This window comes from Lagopus muta, chromosome 2, assembly GCF_023343835.1.
Source record: "Lagopus muta isolate bLagMut1 chromosome 2, bLagMut1 primary, whole genome shotgun sequence".
Taxonomy (NCBI): domain Eukaryota; kingdom Metazoa; phylum Chordata; class Aves; order Galliformes; family Phasianidae; genus Lagopus; species Lagopus muta.
The window spans coordinates 25,549,670-25,566,579 of record NC_064434.1 but is presented as its reverse complement, the minus strand read 5'-3'; the positions used below and the strand labels follow the sequence as shown (position 1 = coordinate 25,566,579).

At 35.8% G+C, this 16,910-nt stretch overlaps 1 protein-coding gene across 1 annotated transcript in view; it reads left to right on the top strand.

Moving 5' to 3' along the window:
• Positions 1 to 16,910, top strand: part of LOC125689991 (protein eyes shut homolog) — a 702,258-nt gene that overhangs the window by 555,061 nt on the left and 130,287 nt on the right. The window contains exon 35 of the mRNA XM_048937860.1: positions 7,251 to 7,404. Coding sequence (XP_048793817.1) covers positions 7,251 to 7,404 — 154 coding nt within the window. The remainder of the gene's footprint in view (positions 1 to 7,250; positions 7,405 to 16,910) is intronic.

Sequence of the window (16,910 nt, the reverse complement as noted above, 5' to 3'; positions counted from 1 at the left end):
ACAAGCATGTCAAACTTAGAGTTTGTCACTCCAGAAGAATTATGTATATCTTGTGCCCTTATATGAAGTTTGGAAATATTATTCCCAAGAGATAAACACACAAAAATTTGGATGGTGTGGACTCTATTTCTTTTATTTGAGGAACTTCTATTTTTTTATCTTTTAAAACCATTTATGATGTTTTTTGTTAGCATTTACTCTGGTAAATATGTATAAGACTGATATTTTTTCATGGCTACCTTAAAATTATGTTTCCAAACATACTGTTCCATTTTGTTAGAATCTGTGACTATTCCTTAAAACATTCCAGCACCAAAAGCTAAATTAAAAAATAGAAGGCACGTTTTATTAATGTACAGAAGTTACATATGTTAAAATTGTATATTAACAATGCCATTTTTACTTATTTTCCTACGTGCTTACAAAAATATTCCCTTGTTGCATCATGTACACAAGTGCATAAATTTTTCTCCGAAGTAGGTAGAACAATAAGTCATGAAGCTAAAGACAAAAGATTGCAGAGAAGAAGTGCCTTTAGGTATTTTTTTCCTATTTTTTACTGGCCTCTCAAGTATCTATACTTACTGTCTATTTTTACTTGAGCATTGAAGTCCTTGAAGTTGCCTAGTGATTGCTGTTGTTTTTGTATAATATTGCTTATTAAAATATGCAGATTTGTATTACTCTGTCTGTCTGAAGACCTCATGAAGGAAAACACAGAAGGTAAAGCCTACCATCCTTGTCACATTAATGGAGATTCTAGAGCATATTTCATCTTATCTGAGCAAAGATGTCTAAAATTGCACACATTAATTCCCTCAGAAAGTTTTCTTGAGTTACTGGTAATTGAAATTACATAGGCTAACTGCCTAAGAAAGAAATGTGATCAAAGATTTTTAAAGCTGTTTAGTCCTGACTGAAAGTTTTGAACTCCACCTACTGTAATCTATAATGTGATATACTTCCAACTATATATATACCATAAAGTTACATCGGAGAAAACAGAAAGAATTAATTTCTGCCTTGTAAAAGAATTAAGCCATTCAAAACCCATGTTTATTTGAATTATATCTTCTTAATGCTCCTTATTGTAGGATAATTTTTATCTTAGCTTATTTCAAACTGATTGCACAAGACTATTATATTTCAATTCCATTTTTAGTTCATAGAAGACTTTAATCGGAATTCTCATATTTTTCCTCCATGGAATTCCTCCTAGCTAGAGGGCACCATTTTTCAGCATCTACAGAGATTCTTTTTTCCCTTTTTTTTTGAAGGTCCTCTTTTCTCTTACCTCCTTTGGCTCAGTATGTGAATGTCTTAAAATACTTTTTGAAGTGTTTTCCTTTTCTTACTAACATACTTTCCTCTCCACTTCCACAGAAATCTGAAGTGTTTGCAATCCAGTTTAACTTTCCAGATTCTTGCAAAAAAAAACTGAAATTAAAAAGGGCTTTAACTTCAGACAGTTGAAATGTTTTGTCTAACAATGTGACATGAATTATTAGTCTTAAGATAGAAGATGTTCTCCTTTCAAATACTGTACTCATCATGAGTCTAACCAAATAGGTATTCAGCTGTCAGTTCCTGCTTTCCATGTGAAACTGATAATGCAGTGTTTCTGAGGTGTTTATGGAGATTTTGTTGGGGCCATATTTGACCATTTCACATCCTTTAGAACATTTTCCTTTGCACATTCTAGAAAGGTAAAGTGTTATTATTGGAAAACCAGCTATTTCTTTGCTTTCTATTTATGCATATCTGATACCTCTATGGTCTATGTCATAACTGTCTTCCTGTCACTTTGTGCATGCAGACAGGGAGGATCAGGATGCAGTGCTGTGATTTTAATTTCATCCCGGCACTGAGCTGAAACAGCTCTAGGAAAATGGACTTATTTTTATGTGATTTCTCATAGTTTTCTTATCAGCTTTTTCTCCAAAACTTTCTGGTAATTTGCATTCCTGTTCATCTTGCTATTCTCCAAACAGGGCTTTATCTGACCCTGAACATTCCCCTCTTCAGTGATCATTAGGCTTTATTCTAAGGTTAGGTTTCACTAAGATTTAAGAAAAAAAAGAAAATCTGGATCTTATTCTACCTGTTTAACACAAACATACAAAGTAGAAGAGAACTATATATTTTTTAGAACTCAGTTTAACACTAAGTACATCATTGCTTTACATTCCTACCATCCTCCTCAGGTTCATTTTCCTTTTCTATAGCACCTTTGTTTTTCCTTTTTTCTTTTTTGTCCTCCCCAGTTATTTGAATCTCCATATCAATATCCTTATTTAATTTTGCAAGAATGTAAAATACAATGTTGTGTTATTGTGCAAAAGAAAATTCTCCAGTATTTTGTGTATTAGTGTTCTGTACATTTAGAAAGAACAATGGATCCTATACAGACTACCCAGAGCTTTGTAATCTATTATTTCTCTATGCAAGCACCAAGCTCTTCTGTAGTTCTGTCAGATAAACATAATACCCTTCATGAGTTCATATGCTTCTTCTGTTCTTCCTTCATCCCTGTTTTTTGCACCTTGTTCCTTGTTTCTTCTTGCCTTCTAACAACTTCAAAAGAAAAGCTGCAGTTGTCAGTTGTGCTCTTTCAAAGCAGTACAACTCCTGCTTGTGCTGCTGCTTTTTTGAAGCTGCGCTACCATCAAACAGCTGAGAAATGAAATGCCAGCAGAAAGTTCTCTTGAGGCTAGTGCACTCACTAGATACATGAGCTACAAAATTATTAAAAAAGTTAAATGTTTCTAACGTTTTCATATTTTTAATACAGCAATGTTACCAGCAGCTTCATGATTAAGTTTGCAATTAATTTAAAATTTACTAGGCAAAAACCTCTTTGACAAAAACTTTTTTAAAATAGGAAGAAAATCACATTGATCTGCTTGTTTCAGGTGTATTTTACTAGAAAATAATTACAAACTCTTACTTTTTAGTTACTCTGCTTTTATATAATTCTTTGTACAGACATACCAGATTTTACCAGGTTAGATTAATTTCTTGGTCAAATAATTCGTAAATATTTACATACTGTACTAACTTTTTTAATAATGGTGATGTCTTTAACTATTTGAGAATGTATTTGTCATATAAATGGACTAAAAATATTGTGATACTCTTTGCAGTTTACCTCATCTTTTCATAATTAGCAGGATGAGAGGAGATTTCTCTTTTTGTGTGTCAGGTGAACAGGCTTGAAAATAGAATTATTGCATTTGTCCTGATAAAAATTAACCATAACTAGAGAAATATTTCTTTATTGGACACAGCATACATTCTTATTTTTTTTTACCTATATTGATTACATATTGTTTTCACGATTTAAGTTCATCAGTGTATCTAAACATATTGTATTATATAACCACAGAGGGAAATAAAATGCAAATTGTCATTGAGAAAATAAAGCCTGATACATTTATCAATTATTATTTCATCATTTTCATTTTTAATAATGCTTTTTGCAACCCTTCAAAGGCAGACTGTTCAACTTCTATTCTGTATGGTGTTTTCTAAGTTCTGACTGTTGGATTTACAGTATCAGAGCCCATGTTCATAGAATTCTTTTAGGACACGAGCTCCTTTTTCTTGTTGTGCTCATAAATTATGTTACTGCACTCATGAAAGCATTATCCTCCAGATCTACTCACACTGTACTTATAAAAGTAAAGATAGGCCTTTCCGGAAATTCAGTCACATTCTGTTATCTTAGATTGGCATTCTCAAGCAGAGCATTTCACAGTATCCTTCCTCAGTGACAAGATAAGTTATTGCCTCATAAATCCCACCCTATAGCTCAAAGGGACTTGAAGTTCTAGACAGGCAACCATTTGAAATCAGTGGCCACTTGCTTGCCACTGTAGTAAAGCATGAAACCAGCCTTACCGCTTTGCAGTTTCCTGTGGAAGAATATTTGCTGAGATATGGTTTCTTCAACTTGATTTCCTCACATAACTTTAACTAAGGTCAAGATAATTAAACGCTACTATGCAAAAACATTTTTTACTCAAATGGCTCCTGATTTCTGTGTCTTTATGTTCCTGGTACCCTTGTTTTTTTCCTTCTTCTTTAAGCCTCAGGCAACTTCTCACCTTACAAGGAAGGAATATATATATACCAAATGTCTGCATATATTCCTACTTTGTATTCCTATACCCACCATACTGGGTGACACACTTTCTTTTATATTGGCAGATCAAAATTCTTGAGAGGGACACTGCCTTTTCATGTTCACTGTAGAAAAATTTAAAGGACTGTCCTCCAAAGGCACTACCTGGCAGATACGTAAGAATGCTATCAAACTAATATACCTGTAAGCACGACCACAGGAGCTCCCTAGAGTAAAGCTCAAGAAGTAATTAATACTCGCCAGTGTTTCAAGGAGCACTGCACTCCTGGAAACCTCTCCCAGGTTTTTTTACTTTACTAGTAATCGTATCAGAAAGGACCTTTTTCCAGGTTTTCGCTAGTGAGTAATGTGAATGAATAAATGTAGTCACTAAGAAAATAACCTACTTATCTGTAACTTTCTTTCAAGACACATTGTCAATACGTATTCCAAATATATTCATATTCTTTCTACCTGAATTCAATATAACTTTCAGGTGCACATACTGTTGAGACTGGGAAATGCCTGGCACAGCATGTGTGAGAAGGGAGAAGAGGATAAGGAAACAAATGATGCAGGATATGCATATATCAGTTATGCTACCATTAAAAGCCAGTGACCTTTTTAACAGTGACAGTGCAGAACATCTTAAAGGATTATTATAAAAGGACTGTAGAGGGAAATCATAAAAGTCAAAGGCATATAATCCAGTTGAATTTTTGTAGCTTTCTGAATTATTTATATATTCAGAATACAGAAACGCATCTAAACATAGTTTCTAATTCTAGTTATCAGGTTGTCGGGTGCCTTTCTAGCTTCTGTTTCTTGCTCTAGGTCTTCCTCCTTTTTATTTCTATTCTCCTTTTCTTAATATGCAGCTTCTAAACAGGCTCCTAGCTTCCTGCAGATAACTCTTTTCCATTTCCCATCTTTTGTACAGCCCTTAATTACCTCTAGATGCCCTTCATTGTTGTCTCAGTTATGCCAATTGTCACAAGCCCACTCTTCTGAAAAGCTGGAAAATTCCATGCTCTGTAAATAATTGTTGTTTAGCAAGCTCTTAGTCTCTTAGCAAGGATCTGTTACTGCAAGGAATCTCTCAGTGTCAAAGAGTGAGGGATCTCTGCAGCAAGTATTAACCCTGAGAGGCATCTGTACTTAAAGAGGTTGTATAGCTCACTGCTGTGCAGGAGAGCTCAGCAAGCTCTGGGCTGTTTCCTATTTATGGGTTAAAATTACTGATTCATAGTCATGTTTTCTGGTGCATATTTAAGCTGTTGACTGTTGAGCAAGATGTCTAGCTGCCAGTTTTTCCAGCACTCAGCCTGAGCCGGTACTGTGGTGTCTGTTTGCCTGAGCAAGGCCTCCAGTCCTACAGGCAGAGGCTGAGCAAGGCAAAAGCCATACTAAAGAGAGGAGAGTGCACATTCTTGCACCCCACCCCAAGGACCTCCTACTCAGCCACTGGAGACCTTGCCTGATCTGGCAGCTGATGCTGAGATCCCAGCTCACTGCAGTGAGCGCTGAGGTCCAATACGCCTGAATGCCTACACCCCTTTTCTGACTCCTAATGCTGATGCCCCAAAGCAGTTGGCTCTTAGTCCTTGTAGCACTCATGTGGAATTAGAGAGTTTACACAAAGGGATAGCTGGGAAAGGATTTGGTAAGAAGGCAGGAGGACAAAATGTGCTGGTCAAGGCAAAAGCCATACTAAAGTCCTTGACACTTTTTCCTTATCATCCCATCTGACAAGATTGCTGAACAGATAACCTTAAGAAAAGCATATGTTCTTCCCTTCCACTTACCCTCATAAAAAGTTTATTCGGACCATGTATGTGGTGGTTTTTATTTCAACTCAGCTACAGATAGTGCGTGGGTGATGTGCTCCAGACCAGAAGGAAAATGGAAATATCTAGAAATTAATGAAGTTAGGTACCTGTGATACTGAAAGAGATTCCAGTCTGTATCTATATCTATGGGAGTAATGCTTTTTTTTTTTTTTTTTTTGTTGTTGTTGTTGTTGTTGTTGTTGTTGTTGTTGTTGATTTTTATGGTAAATGTTGAGAGAAGAATACTTTCCCAATGCATTTTCATGGGCTTTCCATTCCTTAATGAGACAAGAGAAATAATAGGATAGCAAAGGTATTGAAACCTTTCCAGTTATGTGGGATATTTTTCATATAAATTCCTAGCATATCTAAGAAATTAAGGCATTTTTAAATTAAAATTAGATAAATTGGATTATTCAGAATTTTGAAGAAGCTGAAATCTAAACTACTGTGTTTTTATTGCAGTAATCCCTTGTGATAGAATTTTACTTTAGAAGGATTTTTTTTTAATAAACTGCTTTTTTTAAATGGCAGAAATACAGAAAGATGTTATATCACTTTAAATGTAGTGACCCTCTGTGACTTCCTGCTCTCACACTTTGCAGTGTTAAAAGGTTTCTTTCTATATGAAAATGTATTACTAAGATAGTTCATTTTTAATTTTTATGTACTCTTTGATTTTGAGACTTCGTAAGAAAAAAATATACATTTTTTGTTTGCTTCGGTTTGCAGAACTTAATGGAGATGTATAGCTGAGATACTGCATACTGCACTTACTTTTTATTCTTTAATTACTTTAGTAGACTAAGAGCAAAATATGAACTTGATCATTAAGAAAATAACTATGTGGAGATTAATCATGGTATTCATGATATGGCTTAATCGTAACACGTTTTCTCTAGTCTGCAAATGATGTATTTGAGTTATAGTAAGACAACCTAAGATATTAGGATTCTGGAAGAAGAAAATAGTAATCTTATGCTCAAATGCAGTTAATTCAGTTTTATGACCTAGCTGTTGAGTCATTTCTTCTTCAGTTAAATACGGTAAAATATAGCGCAAAAAACATAAAAACATTTTAACAGTTTGTCTTAGAGGGGAATAAAAATCCTAAGCAGGAGCTGTGTCTTACTTTCTATGGCAAGGAACTACAGTTAAATTCAAAGGGCAAATTTGTAAAAAAAACATATAAGGCATAGGAGTATACATGAACAATAAAAACAAAAATTGCATGTGTGTCAGAGTACCAAAAGGTTCTGTGCTTTCAGAAGTCTGATTATCTGTTTTTGTTTTCAAAGGTAGTGAAAAGAATTTTGGGGATCAGTTTCTTCACTTGTATCTTGTGGAAGGAAGACCAACAGTTCGATTCAGTTGCGGAAACTCTCAGAACATTCTGACTGTATCTGTCAATCAATCCATTAGCAAAGGGATATTCATGCCTATCACAATAAGGTAAGAACTTAATACTGTGTTACACTGATGAGATTTAGTCTCCTTATATATTGAGTAAAAAAGTGTACATTTTTGTTCTTTTGTTTGTTTGTTTTGTTTGTTTTGTTTTTTGGTTTTTGTTTCTTTTTTTTTAAAGGGAAAAAAAGATGGAAAACAAAACCTTGTGTATTTTTGGAAATATTTCTCATAATATAGCGCCCTTGAGTTAAGATGCCTTGTAGTTCACATATATTACTTCAGTTTTTCAAACTCCAGACAGAAAAAATAAGTCAGTTTAAGTAGTTTTTATTAAAACAAAAAAAGAAGGCAACAAAAACGCAGAACTGGTGGGATATGTGAACTTGTTATCGTGAAACTCATACATCAATATCTGGTTTGATGTCAGTGGCTGCGATTCTTAGTGAATTTTCAGTGTGTTCATCGGAGATCTTTGATGAAATTTTATCTGTCTTTCATCCTTGAAAGTAGTTGTTCACAAATGTACAAACTCTCAAATGGTGACAGGAGTAAGGTGTGATTGTAAAATAACAATTTGTCTTTCTCCAGTAAGATAGTGCTTATAAAAGTAGAGAGACAGGGTCACATTTTTGGGATGAATGTCTGATTGCAATTCTGTACACCCCATTTGAAAATTCCAGGTAACATATTTATGTCAACTGAAAATGAAGTTGCAGATATGCCAAAAAAATGATGTGTTTGTTTTTTTGGTTGTTTTTTTTTTCTTTTCCAATTTTAAAACTTCTTCTCAAATTCCTTTATCAAAATGGAATGCAAGACTTTTGCTGTCCGCAGGACTGTGTTTAGCCAGCGAATTAAAATGCATGAAATTATTTGCTATAACTAGAGCTATCACTTCACTGCTCCCTCCCCATGCCCTGGTTCCAGGTCAGGCAGCATTAGTAGTGCACTGACATTTGTCTGTTGCTGAGCCTTGAATGCTCCCAGGGCCTAGCTGGGCCACTTTGGCAGAGGGGGCCAAGAGATGCTTGGCAGGGGCATGGATGTATTGCCAACCAGGCTGGGCCACGTGCAGCCCATGGGTTGGATGTACTTGTTCTTATCTATTCTTTCTGTTCTATTTCATTAATTTACTCCTTGAATTAATTAGACTTGTAATCGTATTTCTTGTGATATGTATAGGCCTAACTTACTGGTTAATTTTAACATGAGAAATTAAAAATAGACCAGTGATGTGCGGAATCAAATTCTATAACTACAACGTAGTTATAAAGCCGGTATGGTTTATTCAGTGCTGTGCAGATACCAGGTGCAAGGGGAATAGATCCACCTAGCTTGCACACCGTCTGGAAAAACTGTGCTACAGATATAGGCTGAACTAATCAATAGTTTTCCTGGAATTTGGTTACATATTCATTATACCCCCGAGAGTTCGTTAGCATGCAGACCCTCCCCTCTTGCGTGTGCGTAGTGGGTCGTGGGATGAAGATATGTTGTTTTCCTTGCGAAGGCTTCTGACCGTTTTCTCTGCTCTGTTAATCACAGAATCAGAGAATTGTAGGGACTGGAAAGGACCTCTAGAGATCACTGAGTCTAACCCAGCAAAGCTGGCTCCCTACAGTAAATTGCACAGGTAGGCACCCAGGCAGATCTTGAATATCTCCAGAGAAGAAGAATCCACAGCCTCCTTGGGTAGACTTTTCCACTGCTCTGTCCCCCCCTGTGTAGAAGTTCTTTCGCATACTGTTACAGAGCTTTCTGTCCTCAAGTTGATGGCCATTTCCCATTGTCCTGTCCCCACAGACCACTGAAAAGAGGTTGGCCATATCCTTTTGGCTCCCACACTTAAGATACTTACAAAATAATATCCCTAAAAAAATCTTTTACACTCAAGGGATTTCATACGCACTAGTTAGAACAAAGCTAGAAACAAATGATACAGATTTTCTGTTCTGTTAATAATATTTTTAAAATGCTAGAGTATGTGAAGTTTACTTTAAAATATTTAAGAATTATGATGTCCATTAAATTTTTCTGATTATTATCATTCCGATATTTATATATTTCACTTTATCGTATATTTAAATTGCTGTACCTGACCTGTAAGCATTTATGATATGAGGGAACTCAGTGCAAATTATTTGCATTAAATTTAGTACTAGCTAGGAACATTTTTGTTAGTAGAGGATAATATATGAAGGACGTTGCAAAAATCCCCTTGAAACATTTATAGCAGTGTTCTCAAAATCAGCTTGTTAACATCAAAACATGAAAGTAAAAACATCATGAAGATTTTTGTGTTTGTCTTCAGTAATATTTATGTACTATGTAAATGTTGCTTATGCTAGAAGAATTGAGGACTTTGTTATTATAGAAGAGATTGGTAGTACTATATGGATATTGGTATATTTGGTATGGGGTTTTTTGTGTGTGTGTGTTGTTATTTTTTTACATTCACCCCTTGATCCTTACCATATTCTGTTATGAAAAATAGTAAATGTTAGAATTTAAGTAGAAAACCTCATTTCAAAATACAGAGGAATGAAAGGATTTACCATTTAAGAAACCATCACATTTCCTTCTCCTTCTTACGCTTCTAAGCCACAGGTTTATGCATTACTTTACTTTTACACTACATTTGAAACCTTTTTTTGTTTTTTGTTTTTGTTTTTGTTTTTAAAGCCTAGCATTAATGAAACAAAGTCATATAGTATACTCAAACTTAATTGCTACCTGATAGGATATTAATTAATTTGATTTAGGATTTTTATGTAAATGTATACAAAGCTTACAAAGAAAACTATCCCTTCTTTACCCTATGAGCCAGCTGATAAAGACGTTTTTCTCATAGAAAATACTTGGTAGAAGTGTACAGTTCACTTCTAAAAAATGATTTTGTTAGGGTTTTTTTTGTTCTTTAGTTGTGGAGACTAGCCATGTGTGAGGCATTGGTCCACTGATTGCCTGAGCTGTACTGTATCACCTGCAATAGCTATTTCTCTGATTCATAAAATTAGGGCATTAAAATGCTGGATAGCTTTCAAAGTGTAATAATACTTTAGCAACAAATGCATACATATATCACTGAAAAAAAACATTAGTTCTAGTTATAGAATTCAAGTTGACACTGAAAAATAAATTATTTCCTCTTTTCTACCCTAAAATTAACATGTATATTTATGGCTTTGCAGTCCATGTTGCAACACTAAATAGTAGTGTCAGTTCAGTTTACACGTTACCTTTGTTTACTGGAATTTACACTGTCTTTAAATAGTTACAGAATAAATAATTTGAAATGCATGCTTGTAGACTGTGACTGGCAGGGATTTATATGCATCCGAGTTTATGGGCATGGCCTTCAAAATGACTAGTGATTACTCTTGTGAGTCCTTCTAAAATGTAGAGAGAGCAGTATATCCTTCACCAAGCAGCAGTAAAATTGTAATCCTTCAGCAATCATCCTTAACCTCTGCCAAAGGAAAAAGCAAACTTGACAAGGCGTTTGTGCCTCCCCCCCCCCCCCCCGGATCTTTTATCATAGGCTATAAAATATGAATTCATGACAAAATTGTTGATTTGTGTTCTCTTACTGGCTGTTGAAGATAGATAACTCTATCTGAATGTTTTACCTGCAAAATTAATCCATTTTTTCACCTGTAATTCAGGAAAGGAAGAGACAAAGACTAGCATAAAAGGCTTTGTTACTGTTTGAAAACACTCCAGTAGGAAAATGATATTTCTGTTAAATTTGACTTTGAATTTCTCCATAAGGTCATATTTGACAGATATTCCAGTTTTAGGTATATCTATGGGATAAACAGCATAATTCCCAATAGTTTCTATATCTGTCTTTTTCTCGTTTTCTTTCTAAATCCACTAATTATAGGAAGCTAAGATATCCCCGTGGTTTAATATGGTTTTGTTTAACTATATGTTTACTTCCCTCGGATATATTCTTCCCTTTGAAACTTGATGAAGATTTAAATGTGAGTTTAAAATGTTCAGTCTTTTTCTTTATGGTTTGTGAAACAGCAAACGACAGCTTTATGGAAACAACCAATAAAACTCTGCTTACTTTTTTTTGCCTTGCCTAAAGAAACTAGAGATCTGTTTCAATCCTACCTTGTTTTTTGTTGTTGTTTTTTGTTTGTTTTTTATACTGTTTTTGTTTCTGTTTATTTTAGAGTAAGTTGATGCCTGGTTTTGAAAATGTGTGTTTGTTTTAATTTAATGTTTTTGTAATTTCATAACAGATAGCGTATTCATCCTTTCAGTTAGATCTATGACCACGTAGTTGAGGTGTAGTTTAAATTACTTTTATGAATTCGATTATTCGAAGAACAAAAGTTCAGGAGCATTTTGTTCCATGTATGGGTTCTGAAATAAGTTTGCCTGACACAAGATTTGGTGTAAGTAATCTGTAGTTAAATGATACGGCTGTTGCTGTGGCCAGATTGTGTTTCTTCAATTCCTTGATTGATAGAAAGTAATTTTAACAAAGAGGTGCTTGAGATTACCACATTACCAGGATTTTGATTTTTCTAGATAAGGAGATTATTTTTTTTTAATATCTTATCTTCTCTCAGTTATATTTTATTTAGATTATGTTTCCTTCCAAAAGTTTACATCGTCTCTGTCTGTGATAGTGAGTGCATACTTGAAGGAGGACACCAGATTCTTTTCTATTTGGAAGACTCTGAGCAAGCATTGATAAAAAATATTGCATGGATAGCATAATACTACTTCATTGTGTTTTACAGGCAGAATTGCCAGAATTTTGTTGTGGGACTTAATGAACATAGAGCCTATCTTCACAGAACTTTATTGTTGTACTGTGTTTAGTACTTTTTCATAAATTTTCCAAGGGAACATATTGAATGAAGTTGCTTCCAATTTTCTGTCACGCTTAAATTAGTACTTGTGGTGTGGATGTCAGAATTTATTCATGGTTGAGAAGGTCACATACAGCAATAAAAGCAAAATTTGTAGAATAAATTATTCAGTCAACGCTGTTGAACCAATTCTAGCTTGGCCCATGCGAGATAGAAGCTGATGAAGTTTATTTGATCTTTGCTCTTCAAGAGCAGATGGTACCTTCTAAAAAAGGTGCGAAAGTTCTGAAAGTATTTTTGTATCTCCACATGGTGCATGGCAAGACATAGGGTACTGAGTGTAAGCCACATGATTATCAGTGTCCATGTTTCTACTGACACTCCCACTTCCTCACTTTCCTCAGGAAACTGTTGTTTGAACTGATCTTATAAAGCTTTTATTACACATTCCTTCTTAAAATGTAATTGCTTTTATAAAGGATATGTAAATCACCATCCATATGACCTGTTGGCTTGTTTTGAGTCATTGAGTCATACCTGTTTTACTCCATTCCAGAGAGAGTTATGTTCTCATATTAATGCATACTTTTAAGTCATCATTTTGTTAGCATTTAAAGATGCCAGGTCTTCTGCATAATGTGAAATTACTACTGAAAATTATATTAGATCTCTAAAACAAAAAAATGATTAATTTTCTGATGGTTTGCCGTTGTATCCAAGAAATGCATATATTTTGAAAAACTGGAAACATCTGATCAACTTCTCTTTCAACATCTTTTTATCGGAAGGACTATATGGTATAGCATATATTTGTGATATGTGGAAGGTGTTTTGCTGTCAAGTAATTCAAAGCTCCATATGTAGGTCACTCCAAAAGTAATGCCTCCTATTTATTTCCATGGAAACTACAACCAAAACAAGAAAGCACAACACTATTTTATAGAGCAAATTTACACTTTTTCAACAGTTGCCACCATTAGCTATGCATTTGCAGCATTCATGAACGAAAGCCTACATGCCACGCTCGTAAAAATGGGTCCTGGAGGTGAAGACCCACTGTCATTGTCACCACTGCTGAAACACACTACCCACCACCTTACTGTGCTCACATCCTCTGTTTGGTCTCCATGGATGTTCAGCAGTCACCAGTGGATGTCAATGAATGCCATATTTTCTGCATGGAGGAATTCAATTACATGCCTTTTCTTCATATGCACTTTTATTTCAGACACCATTCCATTTTGTCACATGACCCTTCAGCTGCAATCTGTCACACAGCAATAAAATTTAACTGAATGTGATGGGGATGTTCAACATACACTGCCATCCCACCAAAATTCACCTCTGACGTTATGGGCCAACATAATAAATTAGGAGACATTATGGTCAGAGCAACCTTTACAGCACTGAATTCCAGCATTGTTAGTTATGTAAGAATGAGAAATTGAAAGGTGTTTTGTTAGGCACCTTAAGCCAATTCAATGCAATATTTCCTTCATCATATCTCTGCTTACCAAAATTCTTTGAATATTAACAGTGGATGTAGTCTGGGAGAGATAAAGAATCACTGGACGTATGAATTTGGATTATAATAATAATAATATAAATATGAATTTATAACTGATGAATAAAAAACTTAGATGTGGCTGTGAAATTGAGTATCTTACATACTGTATATTCTAATTTTGATTTTGAGTCAGCACAAATATTAATCACATCCATGTGGATGTTGTGTTAAATGCATAAAACTATATGCTGTAAAATATCTAACAGATTATAATGAAGTTTGAATTAAATTTGGAATTGCCTTCAGGAGGAAAGCCTATTTAACTACATATATTTACTGCATTTTTAATAGAAATTATAAATCATAAGTCAGCATAAATCATAGTGTGACAAGCACCTAGGAATGGCTTTTTATAGATATGGTTTTCCACTAAAATTATCTGCTATTGATGACAGTTTATCAGGCCTTGTGGAAACAGTAATGGGCTCATTTCAATTTATATTGTATATCTGTTTCATTAAAGCATCGGATTTGTCCCTGCAAAGTGGGAAGGTTTGTGCAGTAAGTGCTTATACAGAGTTTGTGATCTGATGCACAGTCTTATGGAGAACAGCTGAAAGAACTGGGATTGTTCTGTCTGGAGGCTCAGGGGAGACCATATAGCTCTCAAAAATTACCTGAAGAAGGTTGTGGTGAGGTGGGGGCCAGCCTCTCCTCCCTGGTAACTAGAAATAGGACTAGAGGGAATGGCCTCAAGTTGCTCCAGGGGAAATTCAGGTTGGACATTGGGAGAAATGAGAGTGGTCATGTGCTGGAAAAGGCTGCTTTGAGAGGTGTTTGAGTCACACCCTGGAGGTGTTCAAGAAACATTTAGATGTTGTACTGACATGGTTTAGTGGGGAAATATTGGTGGTAGGTTGGATTGGGTGATCTTGGAGATCTTTTCTCCAGCAGAAGAGGGGTGGCCAACAGGGACAAAGAGGTGATTTTCCCTCTCTACTCTGCCCTATTGAGGACCCATCTGGAGTACTGTGTCCAGGTCTGGGGTCCACATCCAAAGATGTGGAACACTTGGAGAGGGTATCGAGGAGGGCCACAAAGATAATCAGAGGTTGGAGCACCTCCCGTATGAAGATAGGCTGAAGGAGTTGGGCTTGTTCATCCTGGAAAAGAAAAAGCTGTGAGGACACATCATTCTAGCCTTCCAGTATTTTAAAGGGGATTATAAAAAGGAAGGGAATCAACTTTTTACTTAGGTAGATAGTGATAGGACAAGGGAGAATGGTTTTAAGCTCAAGGAGGATGTCATGGTTTTTGTTTTTTGGTTTTCAGTATTCCACATCATAACATCATGTAGTGCACTGGGAGTTAAAGTGTTAATGCTCCAATTCCGGATACCTGTCCCTGTACCTCGTGGAAGTCAGGGGATCTGACCCTTCAGGGTTGGGTGTCTCTTACTGCCTTGTAGGGAGTGTGGGAGGGTACTTTCCTAGCCGTACTAAGTTTTTCAGGTTTGACTTTGTCTCTGGAACTCTCTTCTATTTTATTTTAGTCTCAATTTCAATTAGATTGTATTACATTGTGTTATCTTGCATTCCGATATCATAGTAAAGTAAGTTTTCCTCCATAGATTGTTGCTGCTGTTTTTCCTTTCTTCCCTTGAGCCCAGCTCCCATCTCTACCTCTTTTCCCTTTTCCTTCCCATTTGGTGGGGCTGGGGGGAGCCCAGGGGCCTACTGCCCCCTGTCATGGGCATAGATTGATCTAGTTCACTGTGGCGGAGGTAATGTCTAGATTAGATGTCAGAAGGAAGTTCTTCACAGAGAGAGTGGTAAGGTGCTGTAACAGGCTACCCAGAGAGGCTGTGGATGCCCCAATTCTGGAGGTGTTCAAGACCAGATTGGATGGGTCCCTGGGACATCTCATCTAGTACCAGATCTGAGGTTGGTGGCCCTGCCTGTGGCAGAGGGGTTGGAACTTGATGATGCTTGAAGTCACTTCCAAGCCAAGCCATTCTATGATTCTGTGATTCTATAATTTTTTCAACCTTGGTGATTCTATAATTGTTTGATTCTATGTTCTCTGTAAACTTTAATCCCAGTTCCATCAATCCAATTTTCCTCGCACCTTGAAAAGTTTTTTTTAATCTTTTACATTTTTACATAATTCAATAATTTTACATCTGTTAGTCTCAAAATAGTCTCATAAAACATGCATTACACTATACAGATGTATATAAATTCTTGTATACTCAACTAAAATTGACCATTTGATGGAACGTGATCAACCACTTAAATTGTTGTTTGTCCTTCTAACTGAAATAACTCAACTAGGAAGAGTAGATTTTCATTTAGAAGGAAAAGCTTTCTTATTGTTTTCATTTAAGTTTCAAGTTTTGTGCTTAAGAAGAATAGTGTGTTTAGAAATGTGTGTCACTTTTTTAAAACTTTTTTTTTTTTAATTGCTTTGACGCAGTAACAACATTTAGCATTTCATCAGTGATCTGTCAAAGCCAACAAACCAACTGTTACGGCTATTGAGGCTCATTAGCTACTGACACGATGAGCAGATGTTTGAATTCCTTTACCTTCATGGTCTGGATTTGACTGGATATTAAATTATCTGACCTGACAGAATTATCTCAAGAACACAGGAATACAGAAGAGATCATGATGTCCTTTAGCTGCATCGCATAATGATCTAGGATTATGTGCAGTCAGATTTTGAGTTTCTGAAAGAGGTTCCAGTCACTCAACCACCTTTGTAGCCTGCTGCTGAACTAGCTCTTGTAAGTCTTACTTGTACTGAGGAGCCCAAAACCTTATATGTCACTCCAGGTGTGGTGTCACCAGTACGCAAGACAGGAGAAAAAATGACCTTTGACTTGCTGGTAGTGTTTTTCCTAATGCAACCCAGAATTCTGCTGGCCTTCTTTGCCATGAGGGTGGATTGCTAATGTAGTCACCTTATTGTTCACCGTGGTCTACTTCTTTCTGCCAAGCTCCTTTCCAGCTGTTCATTCCCCAGCATATACTGATGTCTGGCATTTTTCCACTCCAAATATAAGACTCTGTATTTTCTGTATGCCCAGTTCTCCAGTCCACTGAGGTCCCTCTGAACAGCAGCACAATGCTTTCGTGTATCAACTACCCCTCCCAGGTTTGTATCAACAGGGAACTTTCTGAGGATGTCCTCTGTCCCAGTGTCTA